Genomic DNA, 26,996 nt, shown 5'->3' on the forward strand with positions numbered 1-26,996 from the left:
GTATTCAAGCCCAGCTTTCTCTAATTCCATCAAGCGATGCATTCAATAAATACTAGGAAGATAAAATTTTAAAGAATGAGCTTGCAGACTGCCTGCTATATCTCTGGGATCTAAATGTAAAAGAAATTGGCTGTCCATCCTCCTGGCAAAGCAGGATCAAGGCAGCCTTGTCTTGCTGGGAGAAGGGGGTTGGTACGGGGCTACACTGCAGGAGGCCCCAGGACCCCAGGGGTGGTGGGTTAGCTACCTGAGATATTGGCTGAAGGGGGAAGCAAAAGATCCTCTCTTTATGGATAATAAATATTGGGGAATCAATGACATTAAAAAAATTAAAGTGTAGTTAATTTATAATGTGGCCTCAGTTGCAAGTGTACAGCAAGGTGATTCAGTTATATATTTGTTGTTCAGCCGTTCAGTCGTGTCCAAGTCTTTGAGACCCCGTGGACTGCAGCACGCCAGGCTTCCCTGTCCTTCACCATCTCCTAGAGTTTGCCCAAACTCATGTCCATTGAGTCTGTGATGCCATCCCACCATCTCATCCTCTGTTGCCCCCTTCTCCTCCTGCCTTCAATCTTTCCCAGCATCACGGTCTTTTCCAATGAGTCGGCTCTTCACATCAGGTGGCCAAAGTATTGGAGCTTCAGCTTCAGCATCAGTCCTTCCAATGAATATTCAGGGTTGATTTCCTTTGGGATTGACTGGGTTGATCTCTTTGCTGTCCAAGGGACTCTCAGGAGTCTTCTCTAACACCAGTTTGAAAACATCAATTCTTTGGCGCTCAGCACTGTTTATTGTCTAACCCTCACATCTGTACATGACTACTGGAAAAATCATAGCTTGGCCATACAGACCTTTTTAATACGCTGTCTAGGTTTGTCATAGCTTTTCTTCCAAGGGGCAAGTGTCTTTTAGTTTCATGGTGCAGTCACCATCTACAGTGATTTTGGAGCCCAAGAAAATAAAAGTCTGTCACTATTTCCACTGTTTCCCCATCTATTTGCTATGAAGTGGTGGAACCTGATGCCTTGATCTTAGTTTTTTGAATGTTGAGTTTTAGGCCAGGTTTTTCACTCTCTTTCACCTTCATCAAGAGGCTGTTTAATTCCTCTTTGCTTTCTGCCATAAGGCTGGTGTCATTTGCACATCTGAGGTCATTGATATTTCTTCTGGCAATCTTGATTCCAGCTTGTGCTTCTTCCAGCCCAGCGTTTCTCATGATGTACTCTGCATGTAAGTTAAATAAGCAGGGTGACAGTATACAGGCTTGATGTACTCCTTTTCTGATTTGGAACCAGTCTGTTGTTCCATGTCCAGTTCTAACTGTTGTTTCTTGATCTGCATACAGGTTCCGCAGGAGGCAGGTAAGGTTGTCTGGTATTCCCACCTCTTGAAGAATTTTCCACAGTTTGTTGTGATCTACACAGTCAAAGGCTTTAGCATAGTCAGTGAAGCAGTAGTAGATATTTTTCTGGAATTCTTTTTTTCTATGATCCAATGGATGTTGGCAATTTGATCTCTGGTTCCTCTGCCTTTTCTAAATCCAGCTTGTATATCTGAAAGTTCTCAGTTCACATGCTGTTGAAGCCTAGCTTGAAGGATTTTGAGCATTACTTTGTTAGCATGTGGGATGAGTGTAATTGTGCAGTAGTTTTACATTCTTTTGTGTTGCCCTTCTTTGGGATTGGAATGAAAGCTGAGCCTTTCCAGTCCTGTTTTTTCCAGTCACTGCTGAGTTTTCCAAATCTGCTGGCGTGTTGAGTGCAGCACTTTCACAGCATCATCTTTCAGGATTGAAATAGCTCAGCTGGAATCCCATCACCTCCACTAGCTTTGTTCATAGTGATGGCTTCCTAAGGCCCTCTTGACTTCACACTCCACGATGTTTAGCTCTAGGTGAGTGATCACATGATCATGGTTATCTGGGTCATGAAGCTCTTTTTTGTATAATTCTTCTGTGTATTCTTCTTAATATCTTCTGCTTCTGTTAGATCCATACCATTTCTGTCCTTTTTCGTGCCCATCTTTGCATGAAATGTTCCCTTGGTATCCTAATTTTCTTGAAGAGATCTCTAGTCTTTTCCATTCTATTCTTTTTTCTGTTTCTTTGCATTGTTCACTTAAGAAGGGACTCCTCTATAGCCCAGATGGTAAAGAATCTGCCTGCAGTGCAGGAGACCTGGGTTCAGTCCCTGGGTTGGGAAGATCCCTTGGAGAAGGAAATGGCAACCCACTCCAGTATTCTTGCCTGGAGAATCCCACGGACAGAGGAGCCTGGCGGGCTGCAGTCCATGGGGCCACAAAGAATTGGACACGACTACGTGACTAACACACACACTTAAGAAGGCTTTCTTACCTCCCCTTGCTCTTCTTTGGAACTCTGCATTCAGATGGATATAGCTTTCCTTTTCTCCTTTGCCTTTTGCTTCTCTTCTTTTCTCAGCTATTTGCAAGGCCTCCTCAGACAACCATTTTGCCTTTTTGCATTTCTTTTTCTTGGGGATGGTTTTGATAACCAGCTCCTATACAATGTTGTGAACCACCATCCACATTTCTTCAGGCACTGTGTCTATCAGATCTAATCCCTTAAATCTATTTGTCACTTCCATTGTATAATCCTAAGAGTGTGTATATAGTAGTGTGTATATGTTAATTCCCAAAGTCCCAATTCATCTCTTCTCTCCCTTGCTATCACCTTGGGTAACTATAGGTTTGCTTTCTGTTTCTGTGGGTCTATTTCTGTATTGTAAACAAGTTTACTTGTATCATATATTAGATTCCACTTAGAAGTGATATCACATGATATTTGTCTTTGTCTGGTTTGCTTTGCTTAATATGATAATGTCTAGGTCCCTCCACTTTGCTGTAAATGGCACTGTTTCATTCTTTTTTATGACTTGGTAATATTCCATTGTGTATATGTACCATGTCTTCTTTATCCATTCCTCGTTGATGGGCACTTAGATTCCTTCCATGTCTTGGCTATTGTAAATAATGAGGCTGTGAACATTGAGGTACATGTATCTTTTCGAGTTAGAGTTTTCTCTATTGTTAGCATCTCACATGCTAACAAATAACAGTAGTATTTTTTGAGGCCTGAAAGACTCTGAGGGACAGGGAAAGGTTTTAAAGGAAGTGTGAGTCAAGGGCCCAGCGCTAAGGACCTAAAAATCCAGCAGGGGAGACGAAACTAACATGAAACAGAGCAACTGGGTGTGGAACAGCTTGCCGTGTGCTGTGCCCCTTTGTCATCTTTTACAGAAATGAAATATCCTCTTTTTTTCTGCATCTTGACTTCTGCTTCAACAGTACCTTCTGGAAATACTTTCAAGGCATCTAGTGCAGAACAAATTTATTTTAAAAGGCAATGTAATAGTCCATGTTATGGACATACCATCATTTACTTGACTATTCTTTTATTAATGGATCATCTCCTTTTTTGCTGTAATTGGCTAAACGCTGTAGCAGTTAATGTCCTCATACCATGTATATGTCCCTATGTGCTCAGATTTCTGCAGGAGGGTCTACCAAGACTGGCATGGTTGCAGACAAGGGGGTATGTATTTCTAATTTTAGTAGATGCTGCCTTATTGCTTTCTAAAAAGGCTGGAATTTATACTCCACACCCCGCCCCCCACCAACCAATGTATAAGTGTCCCTTCCCCACATGGTCACTTCTAATGGTTATAAAACTCCTTTTAAGTGTCTGACATCGTTATCCATTTCTGTGGCTACTAGGCAATATAAATGTCTTTTTGGAAATTGTTGGTTATTTTTACTGTTTCATCTACTGCTCATCTTTTGCCTGGTTGTTATTATTACCCTTTGGGTTTTTCCCTTGGTTAGTTTGCGAGAGCTGTTTATATAGAATCGATATCAACCCTTTGTCATCTTGTGTTACGAATATCTGGACCGGTGATTTCATTTGTCTACTGACTTTGCTTACCAGCCAATTCACTGAAGGATGATAGCGGCAAACTGTGTTTCATCAGCTCAGAGAAACCCTAATTTGTTCCATAAGTTAACCAACCTTTTGGAACGGTCCATGGATGAAGTGTGCGGTCGATGGGTAAGATGCAGTCTCCTTGTTGATGAACGTGGTAGCTCATTCATCAGCTGATTTTCTATCACTTAACACTTTTCCAAGGTTCTTCAGACCACAGGGAGATGTACCTGTTTATATGCCTGATGTAGAGGAAAACACAGCTGATCTTTGAGCCACACTCAGCCAGTCTCTCTTGTCCTTATGGGAAAAGAGCCCTGAAATACTGTATCGTTTTTTCTTTTCTAGAAATCACATCATCCTCAAAGCCTCATCCACCTGTTGTGGGCAAAGTGACTCATCACAGCATTGAATTATACTGGGATCTGGAGAAGAAAGCAAAGCGGCAGGGGCCCCAGGACCAATGGTTCAGGTTTTCTATCGAAGAAGAGGACCCCAAACTGCACACTTATGGTATCATTTATACGTAGGTGCAATGTTGAATTGCTTAATATTTTGCTTTGGTTTCTCGATTAGCTGGATTGGTTTCTGTTGTCTCCAAGAAGACTCGTTTTTTGAAATTAAAAGGATGAGAGAGCATCATTTGCATTCATTCTTTCTGTGAAGGATGAATTTTGGAAAAGAAGGGTGAGCAGTCACTTTGAAATTAAACCGCCTAGACCTCTGAGAGCTCTGTAGGCTTCTGAAATATTCTAATGGAGTATATTTCAAATCCAAAATGAGACAGAATCAGAGGAGAGTTGGATGAAATTGCATGAGGTTCCCATCAGGCTGCCCTGAGCACAGGTGTGACAACTCCCTGACACTTATGTTGCATCACTGGTCCCTCACTGGCTCTTCCAACCCACCTGCTACCTCCCTCTCGCCTCCATCAGGGCCTGGCTTTTCGCCTTCCCCTTGAATGTGTTCCCTTCTGTTTTTATTTATTTCTTTTATTTTTTTGTGGCTGCATTGGATCTTCACGGCTTTGCACCGGCTCTCACTCGTTGTGGCGAGTGGGGGGCTACTCGTCTTTGCAGTACGCTGGCTTCTCATTGAGATGACTTTTCTAGTCGCAGAGCACAGGCTCTAGGCATGCAGGCTCAGTAGTTGTGGAGCATGGGTTCAGTACTTGCAGCACACAGGCTTGGTTGCTCAGGAGCATGTGGGATCTTCTGGGACCAGGGATTGAACCCATGTCCCTTGCTTTGGCAGGCGAACTCTTATCCACTCCGCCACTGGTGAAATGCTCCTTCTGTTTTTAACACAGCTGGTTCCTCCACACCACGCATGTGTCATGTCAAATACTGGCCCCTCCTCAAAAGGTTCCCCGAGGTAGCCGTCCTTCCAGCCCGCTCTCCTCTCTGCGGTGACCTGGTTTCATTTTCTCATGACGTCTGGCTCTGCTGGAGTCACTTTGCTGTTGGTCTCTTCATTTCCTGTCTCCCCCCACCCCAGCATCTGAACTGCACGAGAGGCAGGTAAGATTCCTGCTTTGCTTCAGACTCTCTCCCCGTGTCGGCACATAGGAGGCGCTCAAAATACCTGTATCAAGAAGTCATTTTTCACCCTCTCCCTTAGCTTTTACTTCAATCCTTATTTCTTCCTTTGCCAGCTCTACTGCTTGTAAAATGACTTTGTGTTTCAGGAAGAAGACTGAAAATGAGGAACCAGTATGGTTTTATATGAAACTTTTAATTTTGACATAATCGCAGCTTCACATCTGGCTGTGAGGAATCCTACGGAGCGATCCTGCGAACCTCTTACACTTTCGCCAGTGGGGGCGTCAGGGGGAACCATAGGGCGGAGTCACAGCCAGGATCCTGGCGATGATGCAGTTGCGATGCAGAACAGTTGCAGCGCTTGGCTGGACTTCACTCAAGGTGGCATTGTGGTGCGGGCGCATACCCAAACTGCGGTATCCTTGCGGTTTGATGATTGATTCTTTGTGCCTAGAAAAAAAAAATATATATATATATATATATACACACACACACTCACACTTACCTGAGAAAAACAAACCCACCCCAAAGCATGAATGATGATGTAACAAGTATCCCCATATAGAGAGGAAAGGTCCACTTTCTTTCCTCCTGTCTCTCCTGGTGCCATGAGCCGAGCTTGGAGACGTCAGGCGGGACCCTCCTAGGGGCTCCTTTACTTCCCGCCTCCATATCTCCTTTGCTGGGTGATCGGTCATGTCCACTGGCCTCCAGCCTGGGTTTCTCAGAGGCCTGAGTGCGTCTGGCCTGGAAGCTCGCCTGGCGTTGCAGGACCTGTCCCGAGGCCTTCAGACCCCCAGCCCCGAGCCACGGCTGTGACGCTCAGGCTGTCTCAGAGGATTAGCACAAGCCTTGACGCTAGGTGGCAGGGTGAGACCGTGCTAATCTGGACCTCTTTCCTCGGGTCCGTCCCTTTGCCCCCAGGTGTATCGTTAAAACTAGGACGTGCCTTCCTTTAAAAAAGCGGTGATCTAGACTCCCTGACCCCGGGCGTGTGGACTTCAGAACTTCGTTTCGGCACGTCAGTGTCTGTCCTTCTGCCCCGCCAGCCAGTCCAGGGTCGGGGCTGTGGTCTTTGACGCGGGCGCTCCTTCTCGCAGCCCGTGACCGGGCTTCTGAGTTCTCCCTCTGCACGTCCATAAAGTGCTTTCTCTCGCTCGACTCCGGCTCGTCCCTTGCTAGGTTGCACGGAGGATGTTTTCTGAGCTGTCACTGCTGAGTGCCCAGGTCCTCCCGCTGGCCGCAGTGGCTGGTATAATTGTCCACGTCCCTCTATTCTTTCCTTCAGCCTTGCTAGGTTCATTCTGTTCTTCCGTCACGTTGTCTGCAATGGCGTTTCCATTGCTTGCTTTCTTCTTGTCTCTTATTTCTGAGCACGAACCTTCCAGTGAAATCTGCTTCACTTCCTTGGACGATGCCTTTTCTTGCACGTGTGTTCAGCTGTTTTCCCTGTTCAGACCAATCTCCCCCCGCTCCATCCTTCCCTCCATCCAAGTCAGGTTCTGTCTTGACTGAGACATTCCCCTTGCTCTCCTATTATCTACCCCTCTAAATTCCTCCAAGAGTCATTTCCCCATCATGCATTTCATTCATTCATTCAGTCAGCACCTGCTATGCACCAGGCATTGTTCTGGTTGCTGGGGATACGACACTGGACAAACAGACCCTAATTCCTCCCTTGTGATGAGGAATAGGAATGATAAGGAAGGGACAGAAGTGAAAACACAAGAGTGTGTCGGATGGTGGTGAGTACCAAGGAGGAAAAGCCGGGGGCTTGGCGTGGAGGTGAAGAAGGCTTCACTGAGCGTGACATCTGTGTGAAGGAGCAAGGGAGGGGGATCTGTGAGTGTCTGGAAGAACGTCCAGGGCAGAAGACACAGCTGGTGAAAATGCCTGGAGTTCCAGAAACGCTGAGCAGTGGAGTGAATGAGAGGGGTGTCAGGGGCTGGGTCAGGGAGGAGACCCCCGGAGTCCCAGGGGCTGCCCCTCTGCCAGGGGAGAAGCCGCTGGGCCTCGTTAAACTGTGGAGGGGCGTGGTGGTCTCGCCCCGGGAGGGTCACTCTGGCTGCTGAGGGAGGAGCCGAGGCCGCCACAGCAGGGAGGACTAACTGGGGATCGTCTGTAATAATTTACAGACGATGGGAGATGAGACGAGTGGGAGATGACGCTGGTGAATTCAGGGTTTTTAAAGACTGTTTTGAAAACTTTTGCTGGTGGACCAGACACGGGATGTGAGAGAAAGAGGCTAGCAGGGGGCATCCGTGGACAACTCGAGGTTGAGGGCACCGCTGGGATGACATACAAATCCGTGGGCTTTTGGAGACCTGGCGTCCTAGAAAGTGTGGCGAGCTGGACACAGGCCCCTGGCCCTGCCTCCCGGCACCTTCTGAGCCGGCAGCACGGCCTGCCTGCCTTTCCCAGGGCTCCTTTTGCGGCTCCAAGTGCTCTGATCCCCACCCTTGCCTCCAGAGGCCTGCAGGTTTCCGTCGCAGCCTCTAGCCAGCTTTCTGTCATCCAAGCGTTCAGCCTCCACTTCCCGCAAACGATTCCCCGCTGAGACGGACCGCGGGGCGCGACGAGAGCACCCTTCCGGCACCGCCCATCTCCCCATCGGCTGCCTCCTCACGTCCCTTCCTTCCTCACACCCTCTTCTTCCTCACGTCCCCTCCCTGCCCAGGGCATTTTGCCCGCAGTGGGGCCACAGCAGCCACGGACAGCCTCGTCCGCCTGCTCGAGACCGTCCCCCCGGCCCCGCCCGCCCCAGGCAGCTCGTGTGTGCTCTCGGACTGCCGAGCTTGGCTTCCAGTTGTGAGACTTTGCCATCTGAGGACAGATACCATGGGTCAAGGTGATCGTCTGTCCACAGTACAGTAAGTCCCTTACGTACGAGTGAGGTCCGTTCCCAGGGCGAGTTGGTAAGTCCACTTTGTGAGTCCAGCAAAGGAAGCCTCGGTTCTCAACCAACACAGCCGGCTCTGGAGGACTGTAGCAGGCTTGTCACGCTTTTCCCGTGAATGATACATAACTAAGCAAACAAAAGCACACAGGAGCACAGCCTCCTGTAGAGAGAGGGTGCACACACGTGACAATGTACGCCAGACACGGGAACTAACAACCGGCGTGATTGGACACGTGAACACACGCTCACGTCTCTGCAAGTCCACAGCTTGGAGGTTCTCGTGTGGGGGCTTAATGTACACAGTCACGGGCCAGCTGCGCGGCCGCCCTGCGGGAGGGAGACTGGGCTGGAGGGCACCTGGGGGCAGGAGCGGACGCCTGGTTTGTCCCTTGCGCCCAGGAGTTCAGCCCAAGGTGAGCGACGGCCGGCCATCCAGGTGAGCTCCGTACTGGGGGAGTCAGGGCTCAGAAAGCCTTCCACCTGCCCTTCTAGTAGCTCGAGAGGACGCTGCCTCCATGACCTGCCCTCTTCACCGCGGTCTCCCTCCCGCCTAGGGGCTACGCGACCCAGCATGTGGTGGAAGGCCTGGAGCCGCGGACCCCGTACCGATTCCGGCTCAAGGTCACCAGCCCCTCCGGAGAGTGTGCCTACAGCCCGGCGGTCTCTGTGTCCACGACCCGTGAGTATCAGAGCTCGGAGCTCCTTTGTCTGACGGTGGCCGGCCAGCGTGAAGGGGAAGACGCCCTGCTTTCTGCTCGGCCTGACCGGACGCAGAAACCGCTCCGGTTTTGAACGCCGCGATACCATTGTTCGCGGGCCGGGCCTGGCCATCCCACAAGGGAAGTCGCGTTATGCTCGAACAAACGTGAGACCTGTTTTTGTGCCGGCGCTGCCCTGGGAGGGCACATTCAGGAAGAAAGGGATGGAGTCACCTTTCTTAGGAAACAGGCTGGGGGGCATGCGGGCCGCCCCAAGGGTTCCCAGGCCGAGAAGCAGGCTGCCCGCCTGGGTGACCTCAGGGGAGAGGTCCGCTTGGCATTTTGTCCCTTTGAGACAACGTCAGTGTATCGTCATGACTGGATGCATAGACCTGGTTCCTGGGGATGCCGTGGGTGAGGACACATGTGGGGGGACACACGTGGGTGGGGACACACAGGGCGGGGGGAGGGGCGAGAGTCCGCGTCTTCGCCCAGGGCCGATTTAGGAGTGCAAGTATTTTCTGTGATCATACTTTCTCTTTTGAAGGTTTATGTATTTTGGGCTGTGCTGGGTCCTTGTGGGTGTGCGTGGGCTTTCTCAGGCTGCACTGTGTAGGGGTGACTCTTTATCACCGTGGCGGGCTTCTCCTTGCGGTGGCCTCCCTTGCCGCAGAGCACAGGTTCCAGAGCGCCCAGGCCTCTGTAGATGCGGCTCGCGGGTTCTAGAGCCCAGGCTCAGTAGTTGTGCAGCACGGGCCTCGCTGCCCCGAGGCCTGTGGGATCTTCCGAGACCCGCGATTGAACCTGTGCCCCCCGGCTTGGCTTCTCTGGTGGCGCAGCTGGTAAAGAATCCGCCTGCAATGTGGGGGACCTGGGTTCGATCCCTGGGTTGGGAAGATCCCCTGAAGAAGGGAAAGGCCACCCACTCCAGTGTTCTGGCCTGAGAATTCCATGGACTGTATAGTTCATGGGGTCGCAAAGAGTCGGCCACAACTGAGCGACTTTCACTTTCCCCTACACTGGCAGGCTGACTCTTCACTACAGGGTCGCCAGGGAAGCCCCGTGATCGGTATTTTAAAGCATTTTGAAGGTGTGTGTGTGTAATGCAGTGACCTCTTTGAACTAGAATTGTGTGAAGATTAAAATGGTCAATAGTGTTCCTCCCGGCCCACTCACTAAAACCTTTTCTCGGTTGCATAAAGGGAATCCATCTCTTGTGAGTTAAATATTATTTTTAAGTTTCACTCAGTGTAGCATTTGGCTTGAATACGGGTGTATAAGTTTTCAGTGAGTTTCAGTTGTGTCTGTAAGGCCTTTACTCGTGGAAGTTTTCGTGTGCAGGAAAGATCATTCAGATTTTGAGTTGGTTTATTAACAACTTCCATTACATGGGGGCCATTAGGGGGTTAGGTTTCGGTTTAGCAAGCTGAGAATTTAGTTAAAGCTAAGAGTGGCGACATCGTGTACACCCCCTAAATGGTGCTCAGCTGATCGTGAAGAAATATAGTTTCAGAGAAGGTTTTTGACATGAAATGGTCAATTCTGAAGATTCTGGTCAGAAAAGACAGCTTGGCCCTAAAGCTGGAGAGGATGAACACCCTTGCTTTTCTATGGAAACTGTTGAGTTCCTGGAGTGTTTTAGGGGAAAGAAAAGGCAGACCCTGTGTTAGTTCTTCGTGCACTGGGGGAAGGCACAGAGAAGGGAGGAGAGCAGAGAGGAGAAGCATGGGCGAAGGGAGCCCATCGCGTGAAGCGGGGCTCCGGAGGCCAGGTTTGGGGCAGGCGGCTCCCCCAGGCCAGTGTTCAGCTCCCGGCCACCCTCCGCTGGCTCCACCCCTGCGTTCTGGGGTTCCCTCCTCTCCACTCCTGGGCCTGTCAAGTCCACTCTGGGGGCAGAGCCCTGCTCCGGGCGGGTCCTCGTGGGGCTGCCCCTGGCCTGCCGGGCGCTCGGGTCCTCCCCCAGCACAGAGCCGTGTCTCAGGGTCTCCCCACCTCTCGCAACACTCCATCGCCTCATTTTACAAAGCCGTTCGTCTTCCCTGGCTCCCACCTCCTGTGTGCTGAAGGCCGAGGGTGATGGGTTAGTCATGTCTAATTATAGAAGATCCTTAAGACACGCATGGGCGGATAGTGAACAAAATGCCCCGAGACAGAACCAGGAGGAGGAGGAGATGCTCTGATTGGTTTGACTTGCTTTCCTGTGTCTCAGGAGATGGGTCTGGTTCCTGCTGGCTGGGGAGACGCCCCTGAACCTGCCAGATGAGCAGAACTGGGCGCAGAGAGGCCGCTGGTGGCCACTGGCATCTTTGGTATCCCACCGAAGCCAGGGCAGGGGCTCCTGGGCCTTGTGGCCGGAGGTTACGGGGAGTCACTGTCTGGAGTTCTTCTAGGAAGACAGAGACCCCCAGTCCAGGCACCGTCTGGAGTTCTTCTAGGAAGGCAGAGGACCCCCACACCCGCCATAGCTCTTGGTCTATCAGCTGACAATGGTGGTGCCTGCAAGCCAGGTGTGCCTTCTCCTTGCCGAGTGGACTTTGGAGAGGCAGCCGTAGATAACTGGTCCGCTGGTCACAGCCTTTGTCACTGCAGTCCACGGCTTCTGTGGGTCAAGAGACAAGGCCTCCTGCAGGGACGAGGGTGGGCTGGAGACGAGGCTCCCGGTGAAGACGCCCCGGGAGCCGGGCTCCAGGTCACAGTGCACGCGCCTGCACCCAGGACACGCGCCGGGCCTCAGGGCCCCCTCCTGGGTGGGAAGGATCGGGCACCTCTTCCTTCTGGCTGGCAGCTGCTCGCTTAGGCTGTTACTGTAATATACAAAGCAGACTCTCTTAAGGAGGCAGATCATGCTAAACAAAGAATTAAAAATGTGCACGTTATATAAAACAAGTGAAAATGCTTCTGTGGGTTGATAATTTGCATTCGGTTTGAAAGTGTTTTAATGAATCACAAAAGCATGTACTTTGTTTGAATAAAGGATGCTCAGCCTTTTTTTTTTTTCTTCCTTCCCTTTCCCAGGTAAAGTACACGGACTCTTGCTTAAATGAGGCATGCAATTTTAATCAGTTGGGCCCTTAAAAAGAAAGAAAAACAGCTGCTGTTTGTTAATTGGCAAATATTTTCCCCAATGAACTCATCATTTATTCACTGTTTTTAATAGAGACTTAAATTCCACCAGGAAAGGTGTTATCATGCTGCTTCAATATCTGCCGGGACATCTGCAGCTAAATGACCCTCCTAGAGAACGTGAGCTGAGGCTTCCCAAATGCTTCTCTGTCCCCTCCTCCTCCTGGCCAGGTGTCCTCTCCCGAGGTCCCGCCTGACCAGTGCCACCAGTCTAACACACCTGGATGCCCACGGGTGCCTTCACCACCGGCGGCATCAGTTCAGTATTTGGAATTGCGACACCCGGGGTCAACATCAGAGAAACAGACCCACAGATGCAAAGCCTGCCTTTGTCATATTCCATTGCACATACTGATTGCAGTCCCTTGGACCAGGCCCACGGTGTCTTGAAGGGCTTGGGGGCGGTGAACTGAAACATTCTGCTCACCCTGGAATTTCCTCTCTGTTCTTCCTGACTCCTGCCTAGAGTGGGAGTGGGAGGAGCTGCTGTGCCCTACAAATAGGAATGTTTGAATTTCTTTTCTGTTTCTCTGCCAATTCCTGTGACCAGTGAGACCTTTCAAGCCTTGGTGGTCCCTGTCGGGGCTGGTGGTCACACTTGGTACCTCTCTGCCTTCCCGGCAGGGCTCTGAGAGGGTCAGTGAGTTAATGCTGAGACAGAACTTCCATCCCTGATGACAGTTACTGCTTCCTTCTGCTGGAGCTCAGAGACCAGGGCGTGGTGAGCAACTGTGTTGTTTTCCTTCTCTTCCATGAGGTGTCCTGTTGTTCTCAGAATGAGTGCAGAGGGCGCTGATGACCTCTTCCAGAAGCTGGGACAGGCAGTGTGTTGTGTTAGCGGCTGAGTCCTGTCTGACTCTTTGTGACCCCGTGGGCTGCAGCCCACCAGGCTCCTCCGTCCATGGGATTCTCCAGGCAGGAATACTGGAGTGGGTTGCCGTTTTCTTCTCCAGGGGATCTTCCCGACCCAGGGATCAAACCTGCGTCTCCCACATTGCAGGCAGATTCTTTACCATTTGAGCCTCCGGGGTACATTTATTTAAATTACATCCTCATATCGTGATACCCTGGTCTCTGCTATGCATGGTCGTCAAGTGTCTAAGTGTGAAATGAACTTCCTTCATTTTCTGATATTTGCCTGCCGCAGAGCTCCTTGGCTGGGACGGGGAGTGCCCGCACCAGGAGAGGTGTGCTGGGGCAGAGAAGAGGGATGACGTGGACTGGAGGTGGTCAGGGGGTACTGTGCTGGGAGCTGTGTGTGCTTTTCGGACTTTCCTTCAAATCCCAAGAAGTCAACCTGTTTCTGAAGGCTACAAGGCTTTAGGCCTTCTGTTCCTCTTCACACTTGTTCATAGGTGTGTATTTAAGATGTCTGCTTGCACCCAGCATTTAGTTAGAGTGGAAGCCTAGAGTGGACTGGTCAGCTACGTCAGCATCTATTAAAGCCCCACACTCCTTCCTTGAATGACTCCCTCAGCCTTTCTTGTCCTGGTTTGTGGTCTGAAGGAGAATCTAAAAGCTTTGTGTAAAGTCCTAGACTCAGTTAATAGGATCGAGTTAGGATACCATACTTTAAAATTCAGTAGAAATAGGATGAGCTTCCTATGTTCTTTTAGACAATTCTGGAGAAGGCAATGGCAACCCGCTCCAGCACTCTTGCCTGGAGAATTCCATGGACCGAGGAGCCTGGCGGGCTACAGTCCATGGGGTTGCAAAGAGTTGGGCACAACGGAGTGACTAACGCACTTCCTATGTTCCTCTAAACGATTCCATGCAAATCATGTATTTTTGTGTTTTTAATGGCAATTGAAGTTTGCGATTCACAGGGGTGGGGTTGTTCTGGTGCAATAACAGACTTACCCACCACACCATCCTTCTCCTTTCCAGGAAGGGAGAGGGAAAGGGAACTTTGGGTTTCGTTTGCTCACTAAAGGATAGACCATTTTAAATCCATCCAACTCTAGTGTTCAACTCAGCCTCTGCACTGTCGGCGTCTGGGGCTGGATAATTCACGCTGTGGGGCTACCCTGGTCTGCAGAGTGTTTAGAGGCATCCCTGACCTCCAGCCCCTATATGCCAGTAGTACCAACCCTTAAGTTGTGACAACCAGAAATATCACCAGACTTCACCACAAAGTCTGGTGCAAACCTCTGTGCCCTCCCACTGCCCCTCATGAAACCAAGGGTCTTGAGATGACCTCTCTCCAAAGGCCAGGGCCAGCTGTGGGCTTTGCCCTCCGATGGCTTATCATGCTGCTTTTATTTAAGGCTCTGGGTCTAAAGCTATGTGTGGGATGATGAAAAGGATGTATAACGTAGCTGAGACACCTTGAGGAGATTGGCAAGCTCAAGCAGACAACATGGCTGTTTCAAGAACAGTTTTCACTTAGCTTAAATTTATTTTACTGGAACAGAAGCAAGGGTTTCAGCTGAAGGTCACTCTGATAGCGATCCATTCATTCCTCTGCCCCACTGTTTCCCAGCCTGTACTCTGTCCAGGAGAGTCGTCCAGGGAAATCAGCAGGAAAGCGGCTCCAGTGCTGGGAGCTGGCACCCCAGACCGTTTCTCCACCGGCACAGGTGACCAGGGACTTCTGCAGGCTGAGCGTAAGAGGGAGGGTAAGGTGTGGGGTGAGCCCCAGGAGGCAGCGTGAGGTGCAACGCGAGAAGAGGGTTGCTGGGGATATTTTCTTTCAGAGTTGAGAATATAACAGCTGAAAGCCAGCCCCACAGCGTGAAAGACAGGAGAGGAGCCTCTGTGTGTCTCTTTCTCTCTGGTGCCCCCTAGACTGAAGACCGGGCATGGACGTTACTTAATTCAGTTCAGTTGCTCAGTCGTCTCTGACTCTTTGCCACCCCATGGACTGCAGCACGCCAGGCCTCCCTGTCCATCACCAGCTCCCCGAGCTTGCTCAAATTCACGTCCATCGAGTCGGTGATGCCATCCAATCATCTCATCCTCTGTCATCCCCTTCTCTTCCCGCCTTCAATCTTTCCCAGCATCAGGGTCTTTTCAAATGAATCAGCTCTTTGCATCAGGTGGCCAAAGTATTGGAGTTTCAGCTTCAGCATCAGTCCTTCCAATGAATATTCAGGACTGATTTCCTTTAGGATTGATTGGTTTGATCTCCTTGCAGTCCAAGGGACTCTCAAGAGTCTTCTCCAGCACCACAGTTCAAAAGCATCAATTCTTCGGCACTCAGCTTTCTTTATGGTCCAACTCTCCCATCCATACCCGACTAAGTTCCTTAGACGTTTGTTAGATGAACGAGCCCTTTGAGATGACTGAAGCCAGGGATCATCAGCTCGATGCCTGTGGGGGCAGGCAGGATGCTACCTGTGTGTGGGAGGTTGGACATCAGGCAGAGGAGAAAGGTAGGCTGCTCGGGACCAGGGCACCTGTCACTCCGTCACTGTTACCTGCATGTGTGTGTGTGCTCGGTCGTGTCTGACTCTTTGCGATCCCATGGACTGTAGCCCGCCAGCCTCCTCTGCCCATGGAATTCTCCCGGCAAGAATACTGGAGTGGGTTGCCATTCCCTTCTCCTGGGGACCTTCCCAACCAGGGACTGAACCCACGTCTCCTGTATTGCACGTGGATTTTTTTTTTCTTACCACTAAAGACATTTAAATAACATGCAGGTGCTGGTCTAGTGCTTTGTATTATTTCATTTAAACTGAATCATCGACAAAGGCAGAAAGTCATAGAAGCTGAAACACGTGAAGCCGTGAAATAAACGTCCTGCTGGACGTTCTGCACTCTCACACGGCTCCTTTTTGAACTTCGGCCCCATTCTCTTCCACGAGGAGTCACTGCACAAAGGGCCTCTCTTCTCCCTACCGTTGCTCCTCTACTGTTTCTCGGAATCCTTCCCTGGCTCTCCCCCACTTGGCAGGCTTGCCCCCACTGTGGGGCTTTCTCACCGTGTTGGTCCACCTCTCTGGGTACGAGCCCTTCTGCCCCCACAGGGCCGAAGTGGATGTTACGTTCCCAGGGAAGGACTGACGTGGTGGGCTCCCAGTGTTAAAACCATCTGTCTTTTCTTGTTTGTTGTTCACATGGCTTAGTGACTCCCTGGCAAACAAAACCAGCCCATCGTGATGATGGTGGAGCTTTCCCTTGCTCGTAGGAGACGTTTATGAAGTCTTAAGAAATCTGAAAGGTTTATTTTTCGAATATCAAAATAACATCCACACAGCAGTACTTTTATAACTTGAAAACGTCCCAAGCCTTTAGGACAGTCTAAATGTTCTTCTCTTAATATGTGAAAACAAGGTCTTTTTTCAGTAGAGGAGGAGTGGAGTGTGTCATGTAAGAGACACTCAGCGAAGTTGCCAAGTGCCTCCTTAGAGGTGAACATGAACTTCCACTCGAGGCCGCAGGAGGAATAGAGCTGGAATGAATCTCCTTTCATTATGTTTTGGATGACTGCTTTCCATCTACTTTCTTCAGGAGAACCCATAAGTAGCGAACACTTGCACAGAGCTGTCAACGTGAACGATGAAGATCTGTTGGTGCACATACTGCAAGGAGGGTGAGAGAACTTTGCCTTTTAAACACTTAGGTCTGTTTAAATTCACAGCAGTGCTTAGAAGCTGGCTCCAAAATTGATCTCAGGTGACTGGTGTGAGTTCCGCCTGGTTCATAAGGACGGTTGTAGAAAGCCCCGCATAAATGCCATTATTTAATGAACATTGAAGACAGAAATGCCAAGTCTGGGTGCCTCATTTTCTTCCCAGAAATAACTTATGATTCTTGCTTATATGCCATAGCATTTGGGCAAATTTCACCCCTAACTGCCCATGTCTAATTCCTGATGAAATTAAGAAATCACTCAATCAGCTGTCTCTAATTCAAGTGACTGATAAAACCCTAGAGGGGAAATGGTGACCGTGAATGCCACAGATGGGCTACCCACAGCTGCTTCCCAAATGAAAAGGGGGCGATGTTACCCAGACCCTTTTTGAATTGATAGTTTTGAGTGTCTTAGAAGATGGGGCTTCCCTTGTGGCTCAGCTGGTAAAGAATGCCTGCAATGTGGGAGGCCTGGGTTTGATCCCTGTTGGGAAGATCACCTGGAGAAGGGAGCTGCTACCCACTCCAGTATTCTGGCCTGGAGAACTCCATGGACTGTACAGTCCCTGGGGTCGCAAAGAGTCGGACACGACCGAGCAACTTTCGCTTAGAAGACAGGTCATCTCTGAATTGAGGCTCTGTAAACTGGAGAAGAGAAGGTTCCTGCAAAAAGCCACAGCTTCCAAAGCTGCTATTTAAGAGCTTGGCTTTTTTCTCTGAGCAGCAGAGCTTCATGCCCAGTAGGTGAGACAGGATCAAGGGAGAACTGTGGCTCTCCCTCATTCCAGGCTCGTGTGGCGGGAGGAGCTGAGAGCCCGCAGTGCAGACACTGTGTCCTCTCCGTAGTTTAGGGGGGCCTGCTTTTGGTGGAGGATTTTATCGAATTGCATAATGGCTCTGCATTGGAGAAAATGCCTATTTCAAGTGAAATTACAGCAATTTCCTCCTCTTTCCTTGTGAATTTGGATCCTTTAACGTATTAGGCAGGGCAGTCTAAGACAACAACAACTTAATGGCCCAGGAGGAGTTGGAATTTTCAGGAAAATGAACCATTCTAACCACCTGTGCTCTGCAAGAGAGGACAGCTGTGAATCCACGGAAGTGACGCAGGCGCGTTTATCTCTCTTTCTCTGTGTTTTCCCCAAGCAACGTGAAGGTTGATGTTCCCAATAAATTTGGCTTTACTGCCCTGATGGTCGCTGCCCAGAGAGGATATACCAGGTATGGTCCTTCCCTGCTCACCCCTTAGCGAAGGGCTGAGCCCCTTGTTTGGGAGGGGAAAGGCCATGGGGGTTCTCTTTCCGAAACTGTGCCACATGGGGGCTGAACACCAACTCAGTGGCTCTTATCATAACATCAAACAACATGCAGGGGAGGGTATAATGTATAATCTCATGGTAAAGAAGAGAGGTGGCCATTTCAATGATATTTTGCAAGGTATTTTATATGGCCTGGGGAAACTGGTTATTGGAATATTAATTTCTTCATAAAGAAAAGGGGAGTTCTATTCATTCTGGAAAACAAACTTCTCTGATAGGTTGCTCAGATAAAGTTTCCGCGGACACAGTCCATTTTGTCTACTCCACACAGAGATAAGCATAAATACTAATATTTTTTCCATCATATTTATATTTTAACTACTAAAATGCCATTTTGAAAGAAATAGAAAATGGATTTCCATTAAATGCTACCATTTGAAAACATTTCAAATGGCTGTTAAAGTGACGACGAGTTGGTTTGATATTCTGGTTTGTTTCGTGTGGTAAAATTTTTTGTTTTCAATGAATAATTCACATAAAGGGCAAAAACTTTTTTTTTTTTTGGTGTGTAGAGGCAGTTTCCCGGCTTAATAATACCTGGTCTTTAAAGCCAGCTGCCTCTGAAGACGGATGAGAGTGTGTTGCCATGATAGATCTTAAATAGAGAGTTGTTCGTTTTTCCTGGGTTATCATGGGTTCTTACTCATTACAGCTGCTTATCCAGCGGTACTGAAATTTGTTTTGTTTAGGCTTGTGAAAATCCTCATTTCTCATGGCACAGATGTGAATTTGCAAAATGGAAGTGGCAAGGACAGGTAGGTGTGGAACCTGCCCTAAGTGGTCCCCATGTTTGTGTTATTGGGCTTATTTACTCCCAGAGGGTTTTTCACTGAACCCCAATATTTTCTTGTTTCTTTTGACAGTACTGAGATGTGATAGGTTCCCAAAGGAAGGATGGTGACTCAAAAGCTGGCTTGTTCATTTGTTACTTATTGTTACATTCAACAGGGTAATTCCAGGGGTATCTATTACAATGGGTCTTCCCTCCTTCGCTCAGAGCCCAGCACGCTCTCCACGCTCAGTAAGTGTTGGATGTTGAAATGGTTATCTCCAGCTGTGTGCTGGGCATTTGGCTGTGAGTGCCTGTGACACTTCGCATCTCCCTAAGGCTTCTCACTGCATTTCGCCGGACTCTGTTAACTGCAAGTCTTAGGTGCTTCCAGAGAAACGAACAATCATGACAGTACAACTGGAGAACCTCCCTGAGGTGGAAGGACCGAGTGCATCACAGGAGAAGTTTATGAAAAGAACATGATACTCACAAACTTGTTCCTATAGTGATGAGAGAATTTTTTAGAAAGACTTAAAATTAATCATCCAGCTAGTCCCTGGAGAAGGAAATGGCAACCCACTCCAGTACTCTTGGCTGGAAAATCTCATGGATGGAGGATCTTGGTAGGCTACAGTCCATGGGGTCGCAAAGAGTCGGACACGACTGAGTGATATAACTAACTGAACTCTAGTGATTGTTTAGTTAATTAATTCAAATCAACCAATAGTTACTGAATGACTACCACATGCCAGGCTCCACCTCGCTTGGCACTTGGGTAGAACAGTGAACAAGATGCAAAGCCTTTGCTCGAGGAGCTTGCAGTCATGTGATAGATGCAGAGTAAGGCATCTGCACCGCAGACTGGCTGGTGACGAGTAGCTGGGAGACCCTGATCATGCCTGGTTGGCTATGAAGAGAACATCAACTTCCAAGTCAGAAAGCCTGCCTCCTGCACTCTCTGGACATAGTACAGCAACAGAATTTAGTAACACTGAAACAATCACTTATACGTGTAAACAGTAGTGTTTCAAGTAACTCTTAGGTCATTTTGGAACTAAACCACAATGGTGTGTGGTCACCCACCTAGAGTCAGACATCCTGGAGTGTGAAGAAGAATAATAGTGCCATAAAAAGGAAAAAGAAAAAGCTGAGAGGTACCCCCCAAAATGAATTTTTTAAAAATAGAAATTGATTAAAAGTAAAAATTGTTGAGAAATAAAATGGACCAATTTCTTATAAATCTCAGAAGAAAAAATTAGAAATCTGAAATGACTCAGAATAGAGAAAATTTAAACATGAAAAGAAAGTGGTACATTTGTGTTTAAAATAGATTTGATCAAATCATTGAAATGGGTACTTATTTTTTTTTTTAGAGAAAATTTAAACCATTAAAATCAACCCAATAAGCAGAACATCTGAAATAACCCATATCCATACAATAAACTGGAAAATATATTAAAAAGATTACCTCCAAAATAGGTTCTGTGGTTTGTCTGTTCTACTAATGAGCTTGTTCAGATTTTCTAGGTACTGATAATAACCTTGAACTTTTCTAGAGCGGAGAGAAGTTGGAAAGCTACAGAGGATAGCCTTATTGCTAAAATCTGGTAGAAAGAAAGCAATTTGCATGTCTTTATGTGAAGACATTTATGTGTCTTTTCCATTCCAACTAAGGGGATCATGTAGGAAGGTAAAGGTGTCTTGATTAGGAAACTTCTTAATACAATACTTCTCATAAGTAGGCTAAAGGTAAAAACCTGTGTGTGTGTGTGTAGACTGATCCTCTCTTTTTGTACTTAAATTTTTTTTCTTTTTTGTAGCAATGACTTTTTGAGGAGATGGGATCAACTATCTTAGAGGATGCCCTATGTTTGTGATCTGCTCAAGTGTCTCCTCGGTGTGAAGGAGGCATTTAACTTGTTTGTTATTCCTAATAAAGTTAAAATTAGGTTGAACAGATTGATTTGATTCAGGGTAACAGCTTTAGCAAGAGCGTCTCGGGGCCAATGTTGTGACCTCAGTTTTCAGGGCTGTGATGCAGGTTGTCCCACAGGTGGATATTCTAGTTCAGATCCTTTGGTTAGGGTATAACAGCCAAATCCTTCTTTTGTAAAGATAATAGTTTCCCATCACAATTAGAAAATAATCTATGTCCTAGGAATTCAGTACCATGTGAATATCCTATTCTCCATTAACCTTTCATACAAAAGTTTTAGCATCCACCATGATCCTTCCCCGAATCAATTGTTTGATTGGGACTTGCCAAAAAGTGATTTTCTGATTCCATGATTCCTCCTGTATTTATTCGCTGGTAGTCTTCTTTTTTTTTTTTTTTGGTAGTCTTCTTTTAACAAGAGCTTTCCCCCACCAACTGAGGATGGACTCATTTTATTCTATAAACAAGACACAAATGTTTATTTTAAGCACAATAAAATGTTTATTTTCTTTCAAGTACCAATATTTAGAGTAAGGATTCCATTTAATGGTTATCTCTAATAGTGTCTAGTGAGATTTTTTTCTTTTCCTCTTTTAAATATCATCATGGACTGGTAGGTGTTTTTAAATCTGACATTTTACGCAATTACAGTGATTATTCATTTTTTGGAGGTTTAATTCACATGCCATAAAATTAATTTTGCCAAAATGTACAATTCAGCCTTTAAAAATATATTAACAAAGTTGTGCAACCACCATTACTCTATAATTCCAGAGGATTTTCATCAATCCAGAAGGAAGCTCTGAATTAATTAGCAGTCACACTCCATTTCCTCTCCCTCCAGCCCTGAAAACCACTAATCTGTCTCTATGGATTTGTCTATTCTGGACATTTAATATAAATGAACTAATACACCACATGACCTTTTGTGTCTGGCTGCTTCTATTTAGCATAATGTTTTAAGGTGCATCTACGTTGTAGCCTATTTCAGTACTTAATTTCCTTTTTATGGCTGAATTATATACTATTGAATGGATATACCACAGTCAATTTATTAGTTGATAGACACATACATGTTATGTGAATAATTTTCTTGACTTTTCCACCAAATTAGGATTTCTCTCTTAGGTTTAAACCAGGGAGGATAAATATGGACCTGAGTGTGGTGACTGCACTCAATAGCCAAATTTTCTTCTGCCTTGTATTGCAGTCTGATGCTCGCATGCTATGCGGGACACCTGGATGTTGTGAAGTATCTCCGAAGACACGGTGCTTCCTGGGACACCAGGGACCTGGGAGGCTGCACAGCTATGCACTGGGCTGCAGACGGAGGCCACTGCGACGTGATCGAGTGGATGATAGGCGACGGCTGTGAGGTATGGGGCCCTCCTCGTCAGCGGCACATGTGGAGTTAGGAACCTAGATGCTGTCCCACAGGGTTCAGGGGAAGCAGGACCTTATGTGGGCGCCTTTGATTGGTTGAACCTAGCAATGCTGGAGGAAGTTCTCTGGCTTATGAGCTAGAAGGTTCCCGAAGCCTTGGGACCAAAAAAGATCATTATAGGATTTTTCTGATAGGCTTCAGGTCGTCATGGAGGTTCAACTTGTATGGGGGGAAAAGGAAACCGTGCTGAATGAATGCAAAGCTGGACCTGATGTTGCTTCTGCTTTGTTTATTCTTTTGTTCATTTCCTCATTTATCTCTTTCTTTCCATCTGCCAACAGAGCTTGATTGTGTCTTGACCACATACCAGATACTGTCCCAGGGGCTGGACACGCCGAGATGTTCAGAACTCTTAGAGTCACAGTGCAGCTTATTGCTTTTAGAATTAGATTATTTTTTATTCTTTTCTTTAAAGATGAATCATTACAAAAAATTTCCAAAGAGCAAACGCTATATCAAAAAGAGAGTGCTCCAGCTCTTGTGTCTTTGCTTCAAAGCAGGTGTTGCTTCTGGTTTCAAGTCATCAGAAAGTACAAATCCTACTTGTCAAATAGAATCAGAGTTGTTTGGACGTCTATAGATATTTGAAGTTGGGCAAATAGAATTAGGTCAATTATGGTAACTGCTGATAACTTTGAAAACTTCAGTTCAAGACGTCAAAGAAGTTAAATAAAAATTGTAAGGCATGGAAATTAGGAAAGATGGACAACATGCTGTCCTAATGGTGAGTGCCAGATGGTGCAGGGTTTTGAGAAGTTAAACTGATGACCTGGAAAATAAACTTGGAAGCAGGAGAGTTATGTCTCCTGGAAGATGTCTGTAGATTTGCTCAGTTTGTCTCTCAAGTGTGACCGAGGGCAAGCAAGACTTAAGCTGTGGGATCTCACTGGTTATAGAGTGCTGAGGAGAGGGCTCCTTGAAGGAAAAATACCTCAGTCATTAAGATAAATCCCTTTTATTACATTTCTTGTTTTCTTTGTTATAGAAATACGCACAAAAGGTCAAAAGGATTAGCCTGTGTGCCTTGGTGGTTAGGGCCGGCCCATACTTGCTGTGGGTGGGAGTGACAGTCACCTTCCTCTTCTTTGGTTTATGATGAGTTCTGCTCATGTTTCGGACCCAGTAAGAGTCTGTGGTTGAAAATGATGGTTGACCTTTGCTGAAAGAAGGGCAGGTCTCTGCTGTCGACATTTAAATACTGGGATTTTGGAAGTGTAGGGCTTCGGTTATGGACACACTCATTTGGGGTGAGTACCATCTTTTTCTGTAGAACTGCAGCTCCATAAATGTGTCCACTGAAGGTTTCTGTGTGACCGGCAAGTGGCAGGTAGATGATCTCAGCACGATGGTGGGATGGGCCTGGGAGCAAATCCATCATCACCCTCTGCTTGAATCGAATGATCTGTACTGAGTGTGACTTATTTCCATGGGGAGCCATTTCTACATTTAATGAGCCATGTGACCTCAGGAAGGCCATTTGACTCTTCTGAGGTTTGGTTTAAACACGTGTAAACCAGGAATAAAAATAGCAACCCCTGTTTCACCTTCAGGACCCAAAGAGAAAATGTGCAGCAGAGTGCACTGAAAATGTATACAGCACCCTATAATTTCAGGCAATTATTTCATTACTATTTAACTGTAACCAAGCTTGCTGCTCAGAAAGGTTATTTGTTATTTGCAGGAGGAAGAGCTGCAAATCTTAACAGTGTTGCAGAGGGTAATCTCAAACATACAAATCACCTGCAAGGTCTTAAAGCTCTTCTGGCAGTTCCTTGTTTGTTATTCTGGTCTGATGTTTTACTAAAGCTATAGGTTTCTTTGAGTAATTCTTCTGTAACAGAATTATAGGTGTGTGTGTGTGTGTGTGTGTGTGCGCGCGCACGCGCGTGTGCACGCATGCATCCAGGCATCCATCTGTGTGCACATGTGTATGTTTACTTCAGTACCATGCCTCATGGATTAATGAGGTCTTCACGGAATTGGAGGGGACATTTACATTCTCTTATTTTAAAATGTCTTTTAAAGCACAAAGTTGCGAGATGTTGGTGTAGGGTAGGTTATTGGGAAATGGCCCATCTTGTTAGCAGGCAAGCTCTTGTTTTGGAAGGCATTAGGTTGGCTAATTTTTCAGGCTGGACTTCATGTCAGAGATCTGGTTGCTTTGTATTTACTTGTGATTCTTCTGCTTAAAATTAATACCTATCGGTAAATATCAGGGTGGGTGTTTATATTCCTGTCTTGTTCCAGAAGGGACTTAAAGTTGCTTACAAAGATACTTAAAATAAGAAGCAGAAACTATAAAAACAGGAGAGGAAAGTTAGGCAGGAGAAAATAAGGCAGCTCACGTAGGGCCAAGGAGAAGGGGATTATGTTCATTTTTCTGTTTCATCTTCTTTCCATTTGAACACAGTGTAGATGAAGATGCCGATGGGTGGGGAGAGGCATCTTGGGGCCTCTCTGCACTCTTTAAAGCGGTCCAAACACAGATGGTCGCTGTGTAAATGTGAACAAAGTCAGCACAGTCCAGCTGATCATCACTAGGTCCCTAAAGACTGCTATCTAAGTCGGGGGAATTTGGGCAAGTAGACATTTATAAGCGTCCCACGAGGGACGTGCAGGACAGGAAAGCGGGCTGAGAGCCACTCGCCCTGGGGCTCCTCAGGTGGACGTCGTGGACGCTGGCTCCAGGTGGACCCCACTCATGAGAGTCTCTGCAGTCTCGGGGAACCGGGAGGTTGCCTCTCTGCTGATCGACGCAGGTGCAGACGTGAATGTGAAGGACAAAGACGGGAAGACCCCTCTCATGGTACGACTTATTCCACGCAGCAGCCTGGCTTGACGTGTGGGATTAAGGTCACAGCTGCCCCATAAGAGCCCTTCTTTTGAGCTCAGCTGCATAAAAGCACCAGGTTTGGGTGGCATATGTATTCCCCACTGGCCTGTGAATTAAGACATGGTGATGTCGTCATGGCATTTTTTTTTTGGGGGGGTGGTGCGGAGCCCAGTCTAGTATCTTTGTAGTCTTTTTACAACTATTTCTTGAAGCATTGCCAACCCCAGTCTCTGGGGCCATTTTGGGATCGGAACAAAGCAGTGCTGTTCTCTGTCCGGGGTTGGCCTCGGATGTGTCGTCATACATGGAGGGAAGCAGATTTCCTCTCCCTTTCCCTTGCATTTGCCGGCGCTGTGCAGTGGGGTCCACATGCCCATCCTGCAAAGCCCCGGTGGCCCCTGTCGGCTCTGCCTCTGAGGGTGTTGCTGGTGGATGTGCCGGACCTGCCTGTACTGAGATCCCCTTCCTGCTCACACCCCACTGTTGACCTGTTTTCTAGGTGGCTGTGCTGAATAACCACGAAGAATTAGTCCAGTTACTTCTTGACAGAGGGGCAGATGCAAGTGTGAAAAATGAGGTATGTGACTCCATCTCCATCTCAAGATTTTCCCTGGAAGGGAGGAGGGAACAGAGGCCCAAAAGAATTTTTTTTTTTTCTGGTTTTGTCTTTCAGTTTGGCAAAGGCGTCCTCGAGATGGCCAGAGTTTTCGACAGACAGGTTGGGATGTTGTTGCTGCCCGTTGAGGCTAACTTTGTAGCATTTAAAAAAAAAATTAAAAAACCCCAATCCTTGGATTACATGCACCTGTTTTTGTTTATCTAGAATGTCCTCTCCCTGTTAGAAGAAAGGAAAAGAAAGCAAATGCCAAAGAAGTCATCTATTCGCTGACCAGGGCACCTCTTACTTCCCTCTCAAAGCCGAGTGAAACAAAGCAAAGCGGGACTTGAACTGGAGAGAAGGAATTCTGCGTCTCTGAGGGCTATACATTTGATTACTTATTTAATTGAAGATTCACAGTGACTTTTGTAACATACAACTGTTCCCACTTTGAAATACACCTTTTTACCTAAACATGCGTGGCGGTGGTGTTTTCACTGGGCGTCTGCAGGATGAGGATGTTCTCCTGAACTTGAAGTTACACGTGAAACAAAATATTCAGGTCCTGGAGATGGAGATGCACAACCGCACACCGGTCTCCCTCTTCCCGCCCCCGCCCTCCAAGCTGTCTGTCCTCCGAGCCACCCCGGGAGCCGGTGGAAATTCCCACCCCTGTGTGTTTTCAGTTCTGTCCTTCCCTCCCCACCTAAGGCCTTGCAGCCGTGTTGCCAGGTGGTGCTCCCTCCTGGAGGGACGCTCCTCCAGAAAGCCCAGGAGGCCACGAGCAGAGTTTTCTGCTCAGCTGTTGGCCTCACATCAAAGCACGAGATACATATTTCAAGACTCCGCTTCTGCTGTTAGAGGAGGCTTTTTCAAACAGCCTGGTCTGAGGACGTGTTTGCATAGACTCAGGCCCTGACAATGAAAGACCTGGGCTGCCGGCCTGCTGACAGCTTTGCCAAAGAGGAGTTTTATTTCATTGAGTCCTCAGAGCAGAAGGGGTTTTGATGGTGATCGCTCAGATCCGAGACAACAGGAATGGACAGGTCTGCTGCTTGGGGGCTCAGACACAAACGTGTTGGTGCTTGAACTCAGCGGATACACTTAAAACCAGCAAAGAAGGGAGCTAGCTGACCACATGCCTTTTGTGTCTCCAGAAAGACCAGCTGGTTAACTTGGCCCCGAGAGAAGATGGGCTACAGAGGTCTGCCCAGGACAGGAATCTTCTCTGCAGGGAAAGACCAACTCACAGGTAATAAAAGTGCCGAAACTTTGGGGGAAGGGCATGGGGCAAAAACACACAATCAATTTTATTGAT

At 47.5% G+C, this 26,996-nt stretch overlaps 1 protein-coding gene across 3 annotated transcripts in view; it reads left to right on the forward strand.

Moving 5' to 3' along the window:
• The window catches only part of FANK1 (fibronectin type III and ankyrin repeat domains 1), a 97,528-nt gene extending 71,376 nt beyond the window's left edge, over positions 1-26,152 (forward strand). Inside the window, exons 2-11 of one of the 3 annotated variants that reach the window (XM_043926082.1) lie at positions 4,289-4,466; positions 8,935-9,059; positions 16,654-16,735; positions 17,923-17,997; positions 18,785-18,850; positions 22,014-22,179; positions 24,910-25,053; positions 25,580-25,657; positions 25,754-25,798; positions 25,904-26,152. In XM_043926082.1, the coding sequence (XP_043782017.1) occupies positions 4,289-4,466; positions 8,935-9,059; positions 16,654-16,735; positions 17,923-17,997; positions 18,785-18,850; positions 22,014-22,179; positions 24,910-25,053; positions 25,580-25,657; positions 25,754-25,798; positions 25,904-25,969 (1,025 nt within the window). In that variant the 3' untranslated portion in view covers positions 25,970-26,152. The other 2 variants (XM_043926083.1, XM_043926084.1) reach the window with 2 other exon arrangements.
• Positions 26,153-26,996: the final 844 nt, after the last annotated feature.

This window comes from Cervus elaphus, chromosome 15 (genome assembly GCF_910594005.1).
Source record: "Cervus elaphus chromosome 15, mCerEla1.1, whole genome shotgun sequence".
NCBI lineage: Eukaryota > Metazoa > Chordata > Mammalia > Artiodactyla > Cervidae > Cervus > Cervus elaphus.